Genomic DNA, 20,058 nt, shown 5'->3' on the forward strand with positions numbered 1-20,058 from the left:
TCCTAAAATTATATATTTTTTTTCAATTTAACCACTTAAGGACCAAGCCTCTTTTTACACTTGTTTACAAGTTAAAATCTTATTTTTTTTTTGCTAGAAAATGACTTATAACCCTCAAACATTATATATATTTTTTTCTAACACCCTAGAGAATAAAATGGCAGTTGTTGCAATCCTTTGTCACACCGTATTTGAGCAGCGGTCTTACAAGCACACTTTTTTTAAATTCAAAGTAAGGACAACAGTAAAGTTAGCCCACCTTGTCACGCTTCAAAATTGCGTCCGTTCGTAGAATGGCGGCAAACATTTACCATTAAAAATCTCAATAGGTGATGTTTAAAAATTTCTACAGGTTACCAGTTTTGAGTTACAGAGAAGGGCTAGAATTAATGCCCTTGGTCTGATCACAGCAATACCTCACATGTGTGGTTTGAACACCTTTTTTCATATGCAGGCGCTACTCACGTATGCGCTCGCTTCTGCGTGCAAGCTCGTCGGAACGGGAAAAATACCTTAGATTACACTAAAATGCAATAAAAAAAATTCTGCCCTCCATGCCATGGAGCCGAGCAGGGGCCATCTTCCCCTCAGTCAGCAGCCAGGCATCCACGGGAGAGGATGCGATCGTCTCCTCCGCCACTGGGAAGGGGCGTGGGCACCTGTACTGCCACCAATAAAAGTGATTTTACAGCGAATCTGCCATGGAGACCACTTTTATCTTAAAGAGAAAGGCACGGCGTTCCAGAAAATACCGGGGTTATGGCAGCTAGCTGCTGCTATAATCCCAGTATTTAGTGTCAAAGTACAGATGTACCGGTATGTCGTTTAGCGTGATGTGGTTAAACATTTTATATGTTTTCTATTGTGAATAAAACATGGGTTTATGAGATTTACAAATCATTGCATTCTGTTTTTATATAGATTTTACACAACTTTTATGGAATTTGGGTTGTATACTTACCTGTATTAAAACAAAAAAATGTACAATAGTGTTTTTACTTTTGAATGTAATAGCGAAAAAATATTTACAAAAGCACTATACATTAGCTTTAGGAGTATGTAAATGTTTACTGACTGGTGTATATGATGCAGAATCTGCTCTTGATGTCTTTAACAATTGTGTTTGTTGGAAGTTTTTCTTTGCAGTTTTAAGATTTAATTAATTCCTAGCTAATATGTCTATTGTTCTTTCTTTTTCTTAAAGGCTGAAGAGCGGCATGGAAATTTTGAAGAGAGGCTCCGCCAGCTGGAAGCACAGCTAGAAGAAAAGAACCAAGAACTGCAAAGAGTGAGTAGCAAAGCAAGAGTTACAAGTTGAAATTTTTATTTCTCTATTTCAATTCCAATTCTCTATTTTCAATTTCAATGAAGGAAAGTTTCAGTCATTGAATGTGCAGGTTTTTATGGTCACTGGCAAAATCCTAGCCGTGTCAAAAAGAAAGATTTACAAAACTAAAACCTCTGTTTTTATTTTATTTTTTTATTTTTTTACTTTTAATGTAGATTGTTGGAAAAGTCAATTTTTTTTTCTTCTGTCGACAAGCTGGTAAGTGTGTTTGAAACTTTTGTTTGTTCACTACTTGAACTGCTGGCCATTAAGAAGGAGGTAAATGCATCACACTTACCTGACACAGGAGCCACTGTCCCCTCCTCCACGAAGCGTCCATCTTCCTTCCGGGTATCGTGGCTCCAGCGCTGAGATTGACCGGAGCCTCAATGACATCACTCCCACGCATGCATGATCGCCGTTAGCAGCGGCATACTCAGTGCTGTCTACAACACATGGGCCGTAGACAGCGGTGTCTGTCTTTTGCAAATATTTCTTAAACCGTGTAGGTTTAGGAGATATTTCTTGCACCTATAGGTAAGCCTTAATCTAGGCTTACCTGTAGGTAAAAGTGGTCTGTAAGGGTTTACAACCACTTTAACTAAAGCTCTCTTGCAAAAGTGGTGTTTAGTACCACCTAGTGGTTAAACTCCACCTTTGCTAGATAGTTTTAACTAGTTGCCAGTTGTTCAATAAGTAAAAATCCCCAGCATAGACATGTCTAACAAAAAAGAAGGGAGGAGCTGCATCAAATTCAGCTTCACTGTGTCCCTTGACCTCAGAAAAAATGTTATGTTGTAAGGTTTTATTGTTGTGTCCTTATTGGCAGTGGCAGCTGGTGCTCAAATTGTTTTTTTCTTTTGGGGGGGGGGGGGGGGGCGCAAACAAACTGATTTTTTTTGAAAAAAAAAACATCAATTTCAGCCTCACTGTGCCATCAAACGCAGCCACTGTGCCCATCAAACGCAGCCATTGTGTCATATCAAATGCTCCAACTGTGACCCATCAAATACAGCTACTGGGCCCATCTTATGCAGCCACTTTGCCCATCTTATGCAGCCACTTGCGCCCCATCATATGCAGCCTCACTATGCCCCATCATATGCAGCCTCACTATGCCCCATCATATGCAGCCTCACTGTGCCCCATCAAATGCAGCCTCACTGTGCCCCATCAAATGCAGCCTCATTGTGTCCCAACATATGCAGCCTCATTGTGCCCCATCATATGCAGCCTCACTGTGCTCCATCAAATTCGGCCTCACATATACCTTACAAACAGCTCCACTCGGCCCGTGAGGAGCTGCTGACGTCACTTCCAGGTTCTCTTTGGAACAGGGAAACCGAAAGTATTCTCCACCAAATCTAAAACAAAACTATTTGGCCAGAGTTGGGCTTTGATTTGTTGAGACATCAGAAGGAATGTTGTGTTGTTCATCAGAACTCTAAACGATTAGCTTAAGCCTCATCATAACATAATGCATTGCTTTATGCCTATGTGGCCAGCTGAGCCCCAGAACTGCTTGTTTAGACACAGTCTAATGTTATAGATATCATTATTAAAATATTCATAAAGTCTTTTTGGGTTTGTTGTATACATGCTTAATGTCCACAGAGGCCAGGACATCTTCCCAAAGAAAGGAAAGCTATTACAGACCTGATTGATTCCATGCAGAAATTCCAAAATTAAAAACATTCAAGGCCTTTAAATACAAGAAGCGGCAGATGCCCCCTTTGTATTTGGAAAAAGTTGAAGTAGAACCCCTAAACATTTTCACTGTAGGAACTAGAGTGACAAAATCTTGATCCAAAAGATCTGCAAGTGCTGCATGGTGATCTGGTAATCTGTGCAGTAACAAAGTCAGTTTGGAATGCATGAACCACGGAGGGGACTTAGGGACCTTGCCAAAAATGATTTGTCACTAGGTTTGTGGGATCTGAAAGCTCAAGGTTTGGCAGCTAGCTTGGGCTTTGTTTTAGAGTTTGAGGCCTGGGAGTAATAAAAGGAAATGTTTTTGGCATCAGAGAGAGTGATTATTTTTTTCCTGTTTGAGGTCTAGGCTTCTTCTGCTGCTGCAGATAAATGCTTCTATCCTTGATGTGGGTGTCCCAGGCAGCTTCAAAAAGATGATGTCCCTTTAAAGAATATGCAAAGAAAATGCTGTTTAATACTTGTTCCACAGTCCAGCATTTTACCCCAGGAGTCTTCCACATGTTCACAGATAGGAGATTCATTCTAGAAATAATAGAGGTGGGATCTACTAACCTATTACTGGGTATCAAGACCAAATATTCCACAAACAGATGATTCATTTGGAGGGAAACAGATTTTGCATCAGAGCAAAGGTGCATGTTGCTTGGCAGGGAGAGCAGGTAAAAACAAGGTTTTTAAAAAGAAAATCGTCCAATAGTTTATATTTGGAATCCTTGAAATGAGGCACATCCTGTACAGGGATATTCAGTGCCTTATTGCAAAACATGTCCTCATTCTTGGGATTTTTAAGGCAATTCAAAAAATATTTTTATATAAAAAACTATATTTTATTAAAGTGGGTTTAAAATTGTAATATAAAAACAGTCCATAATTTTTCAAAAAGATTACAAAATGATCATGACATATGACAACGTGCTTGCAACAAAACAGTATATTTGAGATGCATGGAAGTGGTATTCCCCAGCTATTTGCTTATGATTTCCACCATGATGGTGAGCTGATGGAAATGTCCAGTAGCTGGGGGTATCCAACGGGTTATGAAAAGTAATATCACTTTAAGAATTGATATGCTGTTGACATATAAATAATATCCATTATTATGCATTCAAAAATATTCACATCATACGCTCTCTTTGGCTAGAGAACTTCCATAGCTCAAAAGGGTACTTCTCATATGTCCCATGTCCCATATATCAGCTATGTCGCAGTTTATGTTGTACAAAGACCACTGGCGAATGTCCAAGAATTAGACCCCGATGCTAAAGGGAAAAAATAACACTGAGTATCAAAAAATATATCTATTCATGTCCCTCCCCATGTGTTTGGCCCTCAAAGGGGCATTGTCCAGAGAGACCGAGCAAAAGTACTTACAGGTAAGTGGTGCTGGTATGTACAGTCCAAGCCTCCCCCACAGAAAAATCCTGTTCTTAATCACAGATGCCAAAAGGAGGAATGGTGTCTGGTGCGATCTCCGGCGTTCCAATATAATGTGCATGTGCATCGTGATGACTTAATCCGTCGCTGCATTATATCTGCAATGACAACATCCGGAGACCAGTATGCAGCCATATTGGAGACAACAGGCCACCATCATAGAATATCTACAGTGCTTGGGAGCCTAGGGATATCTCCCAGCTCTCCAAGCATACTGGAGAATTAGGAAAGGCCCCAAGCAACATTGCCGGGGCCTTTCTGTGCCAGGTGCAAACACAAACACCACATAGAGCTGAGGGATCCCAAATCTAAACTGTGGGAGTGCTCACGCCAATACAATGGAGTTTCTTCAACATAATGTTTATATGTAACAAAAAAAAACATGAAAAATCGAAAACGAACAAAAACAACAAGAAATTATAAATATACAGTCCCTTGCAAAAGTATTCACCCCCTTGGCTTTTTACCTATTTTGTTACATTACAGCCTTTAGTTCAATGTTTTTTTTTTTTTTTTTTTTATCTGAATTGTATGTGATGGATCAGAACACAATAGTCTAAGTTGGTGAAGTAAAATTATAAAAAATATATACATAAAGCTATTTTTCTGCCATGAAGACTAAGGAACTCTCCAAACACGTATAAGGGACAATGTTGTTGAGAAGTAAAAGTCAAAAATATCCAAATCTTTGATGATCCTTAGGAGCATCAAATCTATCATAACCAAATGGAAAGAACATGGCACAACAGCAAATCTGCCAAGAGACGGCCCCACACAAAAACTCACGCACCGGCAAGGAGGACATTAATCAGAGAGGAAGCACAGAGATCTAAGGTAACCCTGGAGGAGCTGCAGGTTTCCACAGCAGATACTGGAGTATCTGTACATAGCATGACAATAAAGTCTATAGAGTTGGGCTTTATGGCAGAGTGGCCAGAAGAAAGCCATTACTTTCAGCAAAAAACAAAATGGCACGTTTTGAGTTTGCGAAAAGGCATGTGGGAGACTCACAAAATGTATGGAGGAAGGTGCTCTGGTCTGATGAGACCAAAATTGAACTTTTTGGCCATCAAAGGAAATGCTATGTCTGACGCAAATCCAACACATCACATCACCCAAAGAACACCCACAGTGAAACATGGTGGTGGCAGCATCATGCTGTGGGGATGTTTTCCAGCAGTCGGGACTGGGAAACTGGTCAGAGTTGAGGGAAAGATAGATGGTGCTAAATACAGGGATATTCTTGAGCAAAACCTGTACCACTCTGTGTGTGATTTGAGGCTAGGACGGAGGTTCACCTTCCATCAGGACAATGACCCCAAACACACTGCTGAAGCAACACTTGAGTGGTTTAAGGGGAAACATGTAAATGTGTTGGGATGGCCTAGTCAAAGCCCAGACCTCAATCCAATAGAAAATCTGTGGTCAGACTTAAAGATTGCTGTTCACAAGTGCAAACCATCCAACGTGAAGGAGCTGGAGCAGTTTTGCCAGGAGGAATGGGCAAAAATCCCAGTGGTAAGATGTGGCAAGTTCATAGAGACTTATCCATGAACAATAATAATGAAGAAACTATCTAGAAGTTGTTCCTGAAGGTCCTCTCCTCATCCCAGAAAAATATTGGAAATAGGAGAATGCCCCAAGGGATAGTACGGACAAGAGACCATACACAGGATAATCAGAAAAATACAAAAAGTATAAAAACATATACATTTATTGGATACATAACAATATGGACATCTAAAAGCATAAAGTAGAACTGAGATATCAATATAGAAATGCTGAATCCTGTAGTTTGCTCAATACTGCAGTGTACAATGCATACTTGGACTTTAAATGGAAAGAATTTTTTCTTATATCCACCGACCGACACAGCTCCTCTCTGTAACGAAATGGTTGTATAGCCTGCCATAAGGAGAAACTAGGCAAAATTGTTACACAATACACAGAACTTTAATCCCACCCCAGGGGGCGGGCCCCATGCTATCAACCCTTCCCACTGCTCCTAGCAGCTTCAGTTTTTATTTTGCCTAGCAAGGAGAATGATCTAGGAAACCCTGCGGGCCTCTTGGTCCATATTTTTGCTGCAGGTTTGCTGCTTTTTGCGCAAGCTGAAAGATCCTGTGATCTTCTATCAACTGCCGGCTGGGTGACAGGCTGGTTAATGATATCCTTGTAGTCTCCCCAGTCCGGCCATCGAGCGTGAGCAGGCCGCAGCTAAGGCTCGGCAGGCCACGACATGCCTCCGCTCCAGAGGTGGTCGGTGAGCTTCAATGCTCTGGTGTATGCATATGACTGGTCTACTGATGTCTGGATCACAGTATACCGAGGCCAGCAGCCACCCTGTAACTGTGCAGGATGGAATGTCTCCCAGCTCTTCAGGACTGGTAAATACGGCTCTCCCTGCTTCGGTGGGGTGAGCAGCTGGGCATTCCCTGGGGCATCAATTCGGGGGCCACCTCACCTCCCTATCTTCTCTCCCAAGTCCCCATCACCCCTCCTTCCCCCCTCTGAGGGGAGTGGCTGCATGCGCTGCGGGCAGTGTGTGGGTCGCTGTTTCTCACCTATTGGGGTCTGTGCGGCTGGCGTTGGTCCTGGTCCAGGTCTGGGGGTCCCAAAATATGTTTATGGAGGTTGTTCTGACTGTTAGCAGGCAGCACGTTTTTATTTTTTGCTCTGTCACCGCATGGCGCTGTTCCGGCGGCCATCTTGGATTTGGGAAAGTTATAAATTTCACTGGTGAGCTTCTGCACCCATTTCTTTAGGATTCCTATTGATTACATTGGCGGCCATTTTCTTAAAGCCTGAGCGCTTTTTTCACCGCTGGCCTCTTGTGGCAGCATTACATGTGCTTTCTCTTGCTGCTTCCTGTATTCTGTGCATGTGCAGGACGCTGGATGGCTCTTTGCTGAACGCTGAAGCTGCTCTGCAGATCGTTTCACCACTGCTGCTGACACAGTTTTCTCCTCTCTGCAACTGGGAACCTCCTAGGGACTACAGGCACTGCTGTGACTGTCACAGAATGCCCCAGGGTGGTGAGTCTAGCTCTAAGTAACCCCCCACGCGGCGGCAGCAGGAGGATGGGACCTTACTGTCCTAATTCTCCTTGCAGGTGGCAGACAGGCTAGGGTCAGCATGGCTTCAGAAACTGGTGTTTCTTCCCCCGGAAATCCAGGCTATAGCAACCGGGTCACCTGCGGATATCACGGTGCGCATGGACACCCTGACGGCGGTCCTTGACTCCTATGTTGCTAAGATAGAGGCGGCACGTGGCAGGAAAGGTGCACGTAAGAGGCCCCTGCCACCCCTGTCCTCTGGGGAGAGCTTTGATGCAGACTCGGGCCCTGCTCTGACCTATCAGACGTGGCTGACCAGAACCGTTCGGACAGTGAGGATGATTCGCCGTCCGGGTCCGGGCAAGGCACTTGTTGAAGCACTTATCACAGCTGTGCGTGATACCCTGAAGATTCAGGAGCCAGCGGATTCCTCTGCTGATGTACCGGTCCCTTTTGGGTCCCGCAAGCCAGCACGTTCACCTAAGGTGTCGTATTTGACTTATTTTGACAAATTCATCTACAGGGAATGGGGTCACCCGCAATGGACCTTTTTGGTCCCCATAAAATTTGGCGGTGCGTTACCCCTTTGAGGAAAGCCTTCTCAAAAAGTGGCCTGCCCCTCCTGTCATGGACCCCTCAGTATCTAGGTTAAATAAGGTAACCACGATCCCGGTTGAGGGGACTCTTGCATTCAAGGATCCCACGGACAGGAAGGTCGAAGCAGTGGCTCTTTCCTTGTTTACGGTTGTGGGGTCAGCTGTGCGACCTGTACTGGCATCCACACTGGTGTTGAAGACACTGACTGAGTGGGCAAAACTTTTGCACCACGAATTGGGAAAGCAGAATGCCTCCCCTGTCTGCGTGGAACTAGCAGACCAACTAGTGCATGGCCTTAAGTATGTATGTGACGCGGCCCTGGATGCTCTCCCTCTGCTATCCAGGGCCTCAGTGTCAGCCGTGGTGCTGAGGTGCCTCATTTGGCTGAAATGCTGGTCTGCTGACCAGGCATCCAAGAAAGCCCTGACGGATCTTCCCTTCCTTGGCGAACGACTCTTTGGAACCTCGCTGGATGACATTATTAAAAATGCCACGGGTGGTAAGAGCACACTACTCCCACAGGCCAGGAAGGCTGAGGAGCCACGCTGCAGGCAAGGGCCCTCCTTTTCCACTCACAATCGGCTTTTTCATCTGGCCGGTGCTTCGGCAAAACGCCCCCAGCCCGACAGGACGCCCACGGACGGTCAGAAGCGTCCCTGGAACCGCAAGCCTAACAAGCCTGCGAACAAAATTTCTATCGCCTGAAGGTTTGCCCCCACCGATGTCTCGGGTGGGGGGTCGTCTTCGGGAGTTTGCAGCCCATTGGACCTTCCGGTTATCAGACCAATGGGTCTGCGATCTGATTTCCACAGGTTAAAAGATAGAGTTTCTCTCTTGGCCACCAAACAGATTCTTCCCCTCCAGCAGACACGTATCCCCGGTTCACCGGGAGGCCCTGTTGGGGGCAGTGAGGGACTTGCTGAATCAGGGGGTGATTGTACCGGTCCCAGAATCGGAACGCTTCCAGGGGTTCTACTCAAAGTTTGTGGTTCCCAAGAAGGAAGGGGTACGTCCAATATTGGACCTAAAAGCCCTAAATCACTTTGTAAAGGTGCAGAGGTTCAGAATGGAATCAGTTCGCTCAGTAGTCGCTGTACTCCATCAAGGGGACTTCCTGGCATCCTTGGACATTCATGATGCCTACCTGCACATACCAATATGCCTTCGGCCTCAAAAGTTTCTGCGTTTGGCAGTCGGGGAAGCCCACTACCAGTTTGTGGCTCTTCCTTTTGGCCTGGCATCAACCCCCCGAGTCTTTACCAAAGTACTGGCACCAGTGTTGGCGTTGTTGAGACAACGCGGGATCGTGATCGTGGATTACCTAGATGATCTCCTCCTGAGAGCATCTTCCACCTCAGAATTAGAGGAGGATGTGGCGATCACCTTGCAGTCCCTGCAAGCATTTGGGTGGCTGTTGAACCTAAAGAAGTCGGTGGTGGTACCGACTCAGCGTCTGGAGTACCTGGGGTTACTATTAGACTCCAGGGAAGCAAGGGTTTTTCTCCCCTCAGACAAATTTCTGACTCTCAGATCTGCGGTCAAACTACTGATGAACCTCAAGTGGTCATCACTCCGCTTTTGCATGCGGGTGCTGGGGCTCATGGTAGCCTCCTTCGAGGCAGTACCTTATGCCCAGTTCCACACCAGAGTCCTGCAGAAGGAGATCTTGACATAATGGAACAAATCTCTGTTGTCCCTGGATCGGCAGATCTAGGTGAGCCAGCCAGTCAGGGACTCCCTGATCTGGTGGTTGAGGTCCCCGGTGATTCAGTCCAGAAAATCGTTCCTTCCTCTGAAATGGCCGGTGGTCACTACGGACACCAGTCTGTCCAGCTGGGGTGGAGTGATGGGGATTCAGTTGGCTCAGGACCTCTGGTCGACAGAAAAATCCAAGTTGATGATCAATCTGCTCGAATTGAGAGCGATCAGACTGTGCCTCCACACGTGGTGGACGTGTCAGACAACGCCACGGCTGTGGCGTACATAAATCACCAAGGGGGAACAAGAAGCTCAGCCGCTGCTCAGGAGGTCGCTCACATACTTTGGTGGGCAGAGCGACACGTTTCGGCCCTGTCGGCCATTTACATCCCGGGGGTGGAAAATTGGCAGGCGGACTATCTGAGTCGACAGATACTGGACCCAGGAGAATGTGCATTGCATCCGGAGATATTCAGGCTGCTGTGCCTGAAGTGGGACACACCAGATGTGGATCTGTTGGCCTCCCGGCTCAATCGGAAGGTGCTGAGATTCATGTCCAGGACAAGAGATCCGTGGGCAGATGCGGCAGACGTGCTGGTGGCTCCGTGGGATCAGTACCAGCTGATCTACGCCTTTCCTCCGCGAAACTGTTGCCACGTCTGCTTCGCAGAGTGGAAGCTGAGGGGATTCCAGTACTCCTGATTGCCCCAGATTGGCCTCAGCGGGCCGGGTACGCAGACCTGGTGCGCCTGGTGGCAAACGCTCCCTGACGACTGCGGACCTCCTATCCCAAGTTCCAATCCTTCACCCTGCTTTACCATCGCTGGCTTTAACAGCCTAGCTATTGAAAGCCAGGTATTGAGGAACCGGGGTCTGTCAGACTTGGTGATTCCAACTATGCTGAGGGCGTGGAAATCTTCTTCCTGGAAGATATACCATCATACTTGGAAGGCCTACATCTCTATGTGTGAGGAGAAGGGGTGGTATCCGCGCTCCTTCTCTATATCCAGGATCCTGCTGTTTCTTCAGCAAGGTGTAGACCAGAGGTTGGCGTTGAGCACCATCAAGGGGCAGATTTCAGCTCTGGCTGTCTTTTTTCAAAGACCCCTGGCATCTCACTCATTAGTGAGTACCTTTGTGCAGGGGTTGCGACATGTAGTCCCTCCGGTGCGTCCTCTGTTACCTCCGTGGGATTTGAACCTGGTGTTGTCAGCGCTTCAGAAGCCGCCATTTGAGAATATCAGGGAGATTCCTCTGCTGACCCTTTCACAGAAGGTGGTCTTTCTAGTGGCCATCACATCGGCCAGGAGGGTTTCGGAACTGGCGGCCTTGTCCTGCAAGTCGCCTTATCTGGTCATCCACAGGGATAAGGTGGTGTTGCGTCAGCAACCGTCCTTTCTACCAAAGGTGGTTTCGGCCTTTCATATCAATGAGGATATTGTATTACCATCATTGTGTCCTAAGCCGAAGCACCCCAAGGAGGTGGCCCTTCACGCTCTAGATGTGGTTAGGGCTCTGAAGGTGTACTTGTCTGCCAGGGCTTCCTTTCGGAAGTCAGACTCACTGTTTGTTTCGGTGGCTGGTCCTAAGAAGGGCATGGCGGTCTCATTGGCCACCATTTCTAGGTGGATCAGACAGATTGTAGTCCAAGCCTACGCCTTGAAGGGGCAGGTGCCTCTATTTCCAGTCACAGCCCACTCTACAAGAGCAATCGGAAACATCTTGGACCTTCCGACACCAAGCGCCTGTCGCTCTGGTGTGTAAGGCGGCGACCTGGTCGTCTGTCCATACGTTTACCAAGTTCTACAAGATAGACGTCAGTGCATCGGCTGATGCCTGTTTTGGCTGCAAAGTTTTGCAGAAGGCCGTGTAGTTGCAATTGAATTTTTTCCTGGTTTTTCGAAAAAAACGCAGTACTGTTTTGGTTAATGCACTGTTGCATTACTTCCGCAATGTTGCGGTCTTGGGGATCACTCCTGTTGAGGATACTCGGTTATATAGTGGTGTTTTTCCACACACTGCTGTTTTTTTGTGGGTTTAGTTTCACTAGTTCCCACTTGCCATGATGGATGAAGTTTTTATGCTGTTTTTCCCACCTCTCGTTTGGCACTGCTTGGGGACGTTCCATTTAGTTACAGAGAGGAGCTGTGACGGTCGGTGAATATAAGAGAAAATGGGATTTTTTGTAGAATATCTACTTCCTTCTTCTGGGGTTGGATAAGTGCTTGCTGATATATTTCTATCAAGAGAAGTATAAATGTATAATTAAACAAGCAATACTTTTTTTTTTCTTTATATATTCTTTATTTTCATTTTTTTTGTACAGTTATACAGACATTCTATTTTAATCAAAAAACATTTTCCAGGTATAAATAGCATTTCATTTATTACAGCTTTTGCCTTGACCCTCCCAAGTCACACCCCCCCCCCCTTCCAAAAGAGAAAAAAAAAGGGAGGGGAAAGAGAAAAAGAACCCCCCCCCCCCCCATCGCTCACCTCCTTCTCCTCTATCATCCTTATCTCTCCATTAAGCATAGATATCTCTCTGTTTTCCTGAATGCCAGCCATTGACCCCATATCCTTTGATACTTCGCCCCTGTATCTTGTGTCATATGTATAGACTCCTCTATAGTTCTTATCCACTCTACCCTGCCTATCCACTCTTTCATGGTTGGTACTTCCTTTGTTTTCCAGAGGAGTGGAATAAGGGCCTTGGCTGCATTCAACAAGTATGGAGTTACATTTAATTTATACTGGGCCACTCTCTTGTCTGTGTCATGGAACAGGCATACCCATGGTTGTTTTTTAATCCTTTCCCCCGTTATATGAAGGATTGCTTCTATTATTTTGTCCCAGTAAGTTTGTATTTTGGGACACTCCCACCATAGATACGAAAAAGTCCCCACTGCCAGGCAGCCCCTCTGACAAGTTGGGGGGTTATCTCCTCCAAAGCCGTTTGCTCTCCGTGGGGTTAGATACCACCTTACCAGCAGCTTATATGACATTTTTGCTGTTTGTGTGTCCTTTGCTACTGAATGGGCAAGCCTGATTATCTTATTCCTGTGTTCATCGCTACCTAAAGGGCCTATCTCCCTTTCCCATTTTTCTAGAAAGGTTGGGTATTCATGATCTGCCTCCCGCAACAATATTTTAGACATTTTTGATATTCTTCTCTCTGAGCTTTGGGGGGACTCCAGTAGTTTCTCTAAGGGTCTCAGTGGTCTTCTCCCTCGTAATGGTTGTGGTAAAGTTTGTACAAAATGTTGTATTTGAGTGTGCCTCCATTTATCTAGTCGTTTATGTCATCATTCCCATGTAATTTGGGCGGCAGTGGTGTAGTGGTTAGCACTCTCACCTAGCAGTAAGAAGGGTCGCTGGTTCAAATCCCAACCACGACACTACCTGCCTGGAGTTTGCATGTTCTCCCTGTGCCTGCGTGGGTTTCCTCCGGGTACTCCGGTTTCCTCCCACAATCCAAAGACATGCAGGTAGGTAAATTGGCTTCTGTTCAAAATTGGCCCTAGGATATGAATGGGGACCTTGGATTGTGGGCTCCTTGAGGGTAGGGACCAATGTGAGTGTGCAATGTACAGGGATAGGGACAATTATAGACACTCACTCTGGTTGAACTGGATGGACTGGTGTCTTTATTCAACCTAACTAACTATGAAACTATGAATTTCCTTATAAGTGAATATTCTATTCCCTTCCATCACATCCTGTAATCTTATATCCTCTTTTTTGGACCATCTACTGAAGTACACAGTGACATTAAGGGTGAATTACAATCCCATTTGTGCCTCTATTTTATTCCATACCACGTCTTCAATGTGTGCTTAGTCAAAATATTTGTGTTTGGCCCTAATTATCGGTGATGTGCAGGTATCCATATAATTTTCCCTATGTCTATTCTACTTAACACCCTTTCTAATTCCACCCAACTCTTCTCCTTCTTATTGTGAATCCAGTCTGCTATTCTGGAAATCACAATAGCTTCATAATATTTTTTAAAGTCTGGGGCTGCTAATCCCCCTCTGTCTTTTTCTCTAGCTATTGTGTTATATGCAATGTAGGGCCGTTTACGTGCCCAGATGAAATTTAAAACCATGGATTTTAATTTACTAAAATAAGTCTGTGGGAATGTGTATCATTTGGAAAGTGTAGATTAGCATAGGTAGTATAAATATTTTAGTTGCATTTATCTTGCCCGTCCAAGAGAGTGCTTTGTGGTACATCCTGCTTAGTTGGTCTTTAATTGTGTTCAGCAGGGGGATATAATTGGCTTCAAACAAGTCACTTGATTGTGCTGTTAATTTTATACCTAAATACCCCAAATCTTTCTTACACCACTTAAGCAATACTTTAGCTTGAAGTGCTCTCTGCTCTTCTACTGATAGGGTTAAATTTAGAATCTCGGATTTGGCCATATTTATTTTGAAGTTTGATAACTCCCCGTACTGTTTTAGTTCCTTAAGAACTGTGGGGTTGTTATTCTCGGGTTGGAGATATAGAGGACCACATCATTTGCGAATGGGGATGCCTCGTATCCCCTATCTCCCACCCTGATCCCCTGAATATCCTGATTTTTACGTATCGCTGTCAGGAGGGGTTCTAGCATGATTATGAATAGAAATGGCGAGAGTGGGCAGCCCTGTCTTGTCCCGTAAAAAAGTTCAAGGAGGCAAGACAGGGTGCCATTAGCTGTTATTCTAGCAGTCGGGTGACAGTAGAGGGACTCAATCCATCCCATCATCTTCTTGCCTAACCCCAAATATCTTAACGTCTCGAACATAAACCCCCAATCGACTCTGTCAAAAGCCTTTTCAGCATCTATTGCCATGAGTACCGTGGGGGTACCCTTCCTAATAGCTTCCTGTACCAGCAATATGGATTTTAATGAGTTATCTCTCCCGTCCCTCCCGTGGACAAACCCTACCTGGTCGTTATGAATCCATTTTGGCAAATATAACTTTAGTCTTTCTGCTAATATTTTTGCAAAAATTTTTATTTACGAGTTTAATAATGAAATTGGCCTATAGCTATCTAAAGCTGATGGATCTTTGCTCTCTTTCAAAATCAAAATGATATGTGCCAAAAGTGCCTCCTCTCAAAACTTCTCCTCTATCCCTATTGCATTAAAATAATTGCATAATTTAGGGGCCAACTGCTTACTAAATTTCTTATAGTAAAAAATTGAGTACCCATCGGGGCCCGGACTTCCTCTGAGGGCCTCGATTGATATGGGGGCTTCTAATGCCTCCATCGCATCTCTCTCACCCCTTGGGAAGTCCCTTTGTTTTCCCCTATCTTCCCCTTTCTGCCTTATATGGTAAAGGGTACTGCAGAAAGAATGGAATTTGCTTGCAATGTCTGGGGAGGAGATTTGTATCTCACCCCTTTCATCTCTAACCATTGGGATAAAGGTCCTGTTCTTTTTTTCCTTCACCCTTCGCGCCAACCACTTACCTGATCTGTTTCCCCACTGGTATCTTCCCTTATTTATGCTGTGAAATGCTGATTTCCTCTCGTGCTCTAGACACTCTTCTAGCTCCCTCTTTTTAGATGTCAACTCAAGTCTTTCAGCAATCCCTTTAGGTACTTTGCTCCTAGCTCGTGGATTTCCTTATATAACTGAATTTTCTTTTTTTCTCTTTCCTTCTTCTTCCCTGCTCCGATCGCAATCAAAGTCCCCCTTATTACAGCTTTATGTGCTAGAAATTTCTGGCGTGTCTTTCAGTTCAAAGAAGGTTGTCAACCCTTGTTCAATCCTGGTAATTGGTAAATTCTTGATCTTGGATAAATTAGTCATTTAATTTCCAAGTTTTCCCTTGTCCAGCTACACCCTGTATTTCAAGTTGAATCTTTACTGAGGCATGATCTGATAAGGTGATTTTTTTTAATTTCTGCCTTTCTAAGGGATGAGACTAGTTGGTGTTCTATAAAAATATAATCTATCCTAGAAAAGGATCTATGGACAGAGGAAAAATAGGTATAATCACGCTCCTTTAAGTGGGTGATCCGCCATGAGTCTTGTAACTGCCAACTTGCCAGTGCTTTTTTAACTGTTTTATGTCTATGCTCTGTAGATCGATTCCCCACCCCCCTGAAGAGTCTGCCCTTGGGTCCATACTCCAATTCAGGCCCCCTGCCACAATCAATTTAACCTCCTTGAAACCTAACTTTTTTAAGACTTTCTTGAGGAATATGTCCGAGTTCTTATTCAGGGCATACATATTCACAATCTTACACTTCATGTTGAATAGTTTACCTTTTATAAACAGATACCTACCCTCCGGGTCTACCAGACGCTCCTCCACCTCAAACCTCATTGTCCTGTTAAAACCGATGGCTATACCCCTTGAGTGTGGAGATGGAGTATCTCCATAGTACCATTTGATATGATAATTGATATGAGGCCAATTGAATCCCAGAGATTTGTGTGATGTGCGTCTCCTGGAGACACGCTATATCTTCCCCCAAGAATTGTAGTTAATTATTTACTTTGCACCTTTTTATTGTAGTGTTTAGACCCCTTACATTGTAAGTGATCACATTAGCCACTATCATCTATTGCTACTTACATGGTTTTTCGGAGTGTCTGGCCTGACCCAGGGGGTTCATGTCTAGCTGATAGGGAAGGAGCAAGCGAGGGAAAAAAAAAAACCCACACACAAACTGCAATCCTATGTATTTTATCTATTTTTAAAGTCTCTGTTACTTCTCTATCTAGAAGAGGATTGAATAGTTGTACTATTTTTCTTAAATCCGCATTACTATATGGCTCTGGGAGGCCTTTAATCCACACATTCTTCCTCCGACTGCTGTTCTCCTGATCTTCTAATAAGGGCTCTATTCACTCTCTGCAGGGAACTGACTTGCTTTGCTATCTCATCCAGCATTTGTTCCTGTGCTTCTAGTCTGTCCTCCATCTCCTCTACTCTCCCCAATACCAACCCAATATCTGCCATTACTGCTGCAATTTCCAATTTCAGGGATACTTCCATTTTTGCGAACATTTCTACCAGCATTTCCTTTATCTGTGATGTTTCCTCCTGAAGTGGAGGTTGCGTACCACTTTCCCCTGCTGACTCCTCTCCCTCCACTCTTTTTCCCTCTCTCCTCTCCTGAACTACTCCATTTGTTTTCTCACTACCTTGTGGGCTATTCCCTTATCCCTTTGGGCCTGTTGTTTTTCCTCCATTTGCTTTACCCCCTTTACCTTCTTCCGCGGTCTTCTGCCTGTTTAAACCTGAGTGCAGGGGCACCCCTGACCTGGAGCTTCCACTTCCTCTATTGTGCTGGTGTTGTTAGCCATGTAGTGTTGAATACCTCCTGAGTTAGCAGCAGCTGGTACGCTTTTACTCGATTTGTTTGGTTTCCCCCTCATTTTGCCCACTTCAAATAGCTACCCAGGGCCCCTTTTCTCCGTCTCTTCTCGTTCTCTCTCTTTACTCTGTTACTCTACTCAACACTGATATTCAAGATCCCCTTCCCTTTCACAAATGTATTATGAACTGAATTCCACAGTACAGACAGGTCACAAAAAACAAGATAAAAGGCAATACCCAAGAAAAGACATCATACACTCCTGCAGATTAAAGATGTCAATACATCGTATATACAACTTACTCCCTTAACCAACCCAAAGTTTATGGTTATTGATTACCCACTTTTGAGTGCTGAGCATAAAAAAAAATTAATAATTAATAATGTCCATGTCCATATCTGCGCTGGTGTCCCTGATAGGTATAGTATAGGATTACTAAGTTACTGGGCCGTAACAGTATTAAATTGGCTGGTTTCAGCTGTCTTGATATTACTTCCAATTCATCTCATTTAGACCAGTTGCATCTCAATTATATCAAGCTATATAGTAGAATGTATACTACTGTCAGTCAGTCAATAGTTAATACTAGCAAGAGAATGAAGATGGCCTTCTCAAAATTGTCTGCTCATGCCGCCCGGATGGCAATACTAGTGCTTCCTCCTCATTGGTCAACCCAATAACAGTACACGCTGTTCTCCTATGTTCCTCTCCTGCGGGAAACAGCCATCTGAGGATCTCCCAAGCGGCGGTTTTTAATTCTCTCCATGGTCACAGCCGCAGCGGGGTAAAATATAAGCACCTTGGCGACTTCATTTTTACAGTACCGGCAGCAGTAAAGACAACAACAATAGGGGCAGCAATCTCAGCCAGGTCAACTGTCAATTTTGTTGCTGTCAGGTGCCCGGGGAGTGCAGAGATCTCTTTAATATCAGTAGTGATTACCAATGACAGTGTCTGTTACCCTAACAATGGGGGTTATCTTGCTCGTAATAGTCACTATATACATGGTTACTTCAATTTAGGTATAATAGAGACATACCCACTGTGAGCAGAAGTAATAGGGGCGAGAGAGTATTCTAGTTTTCAATTTTCCACTCTAATGGCGATAGTTAATGTTAACCTTAGTTCTATCAGCGATGTGAGAGCAAATAGGCAATATTAATCACATCAGAAGCAGTAGAAGCAGTTACAGGAGCAGTTGCAGCGGACATATCAGCAAGTAGTCAATATTAGTCACATCAGAAGCAGCAGTAACAGAGGCAGTCGCAACAGACTTGTAAGCAAGTGGCCGATATTGGCAGTAGCAGAAGCAGTTACAGGAGCAGTTGCAGCGGACATATCAGCAAGTAGTCAATATTAGTCACATCAGAAGCAGCAGTAACGTGTCAGAAGCAGCGGTGGCAGAAGCAGTTGCAGAGGCCATGTAAGCAGGTAAAAATGTTCACCATATCTGTAGCAGCAGTAGCAAAACCAGATGCAGCAGACGTACTGGACTTAGCAGTCAAAACAGATTAGGCATACAGCTGGTACCTTTATCCGCATTACCTTCTCCTGCGATCCACATAGTGACCTTGCATGCTGTGATAACCAAACATGCTGTCTCCGGGTCCCCGGAGGTGTCCGTTCCTCACCAAACGTGGTCCTGGGTCATGAAAAGCATTATTTGGTCTTCGTGAAAGTTCTAGAGTCCACAAGCTATGGTGCCAATATCTGAAAATTGATCACACCTGATTCACAGATGGCCTAGCTCATTTCTTGAGACCCTAACATGCTATAAAAGTACAAATAGCCCCCAAATGACCCCTTTTGTAAAGAAGACATTCCAAGGTATTTAGTAAGAGGCATGGTGAGTTTTTTGAAGTTGCCATTTTTTCCCCACAATTCTTTGCAAAATCAGGATTTTTTCTTCTTTTTTATTTTTTCCCAAAAATTGTGATATTATCAGGTTATTTCTCACACACAGCATATGCATACTACAAATTACACCCCAACATGCAGGGAGCACCATCTGGCGTTCTGGAGCACCCAGGCCAATTCTGACATTTCTCTCCTGCATGTAAAAATCATCATTTATTTGTTCTAAAATTACATAGAACCCCAAAACATTATAATTTTTTTTAAACAAAGACCCTAGAGAATACAATGGCGGTCATTGCAACTTTTTATCTCGCCTGGTATTTGCGCAGCAATTTTTCGTACGCATTTAAAAAAAAAAAAAAGTTTTTTGCTTTAAAAAGAAAACAAAACAAGTAAATGGATACCTAACATGTCACCCTTCTAAATTGCACACATTCGTGGAATGGCAACAAACTTCGCTACTTAAAAATCCCCATAGGCGACGCTTTAAAATTTTTTACTGGTTACATGTTAACGTTCAGAGTGATAGCTCACATGTGTGCTTTGAACACAGTTTTCATATGTGGGCGGGACTTACATATGCGCTCCCTTCTGCATGCGAGCATGCCGGGACAGGGGCGCTTTAAAAAAAATGTATTGTTCATTTTACTTTATTTAAGTTTGACACTTTTTTTCCCAAAAAATAAATTTTTTGATCACTTTACATCCCTTGTAATAGGAATATGGCATGACAGGTCCTCTTTACAGTGAGATATAGGAACAATAAGGCCTCACATCTCACATCTAGACTGGGAAGCCTGAAATAAAAAAAAAAAAAAATTATTCTGGCTTTGATCGTAGTGGTCAGTCAGTAGAAGCACTGGAGGGTGGCGGGGGGATGTCCCCTCTCACCTCCCGTAAGAATGATCAGGCAGTGGAACAGCCGCTCTGATGATTCTTATGGTGTAGTGGTTAAAACATATATATTTTTTTTTTTAACACAAAGTTGTCCATTTATACAATATTTCTAACACATAGCATGTACATACCAAAAATGACACCCCAAAATA

At 44.2% G+C, this 20,058-nt stretch overlaps 1 protein-coding gene across 2 annotated transcripts in view; it reads left to right on the forward strand.

Moving 5' to 3' along the window:
• PPFIA3 (PPFI scaffold protein A3) overlaps window positions 1-20,058 on the forward strand; it is a gene marked incomplete at its 3' end in the record, with an annotated part of 942,579 nt that overhangs the window by 667,433 nt on the left and 255,088 nt on the right. For both annotated transcript variants that reach the window (XM_077467171.1, XM_077467170.1), the window contains 1 exon segment: window positions 1,205-1,288. In XM_077467171.1, coding sequence (XP_077323297.1) covers window positions 1,205-1,288 — 84 coding nt within the window.

The sequence above is a fragment of the Lithobates pipiens genome, unplaced genomic scaffold (genome assembly GCF_037356315.1).
Source record: "Lithobates pipiens isolate NorthernLeopardFrog02 unplaced genomic scaffold, aLitPip1_a1.2 Scaffold_48, whole genome shotgun sequence".
NCBI classification, from domain to species: Eukaryota; Metazoa; Chordata; class Amphibia; order Anura; family Ranidae; genus Lithobates; species Lithobates pipiens.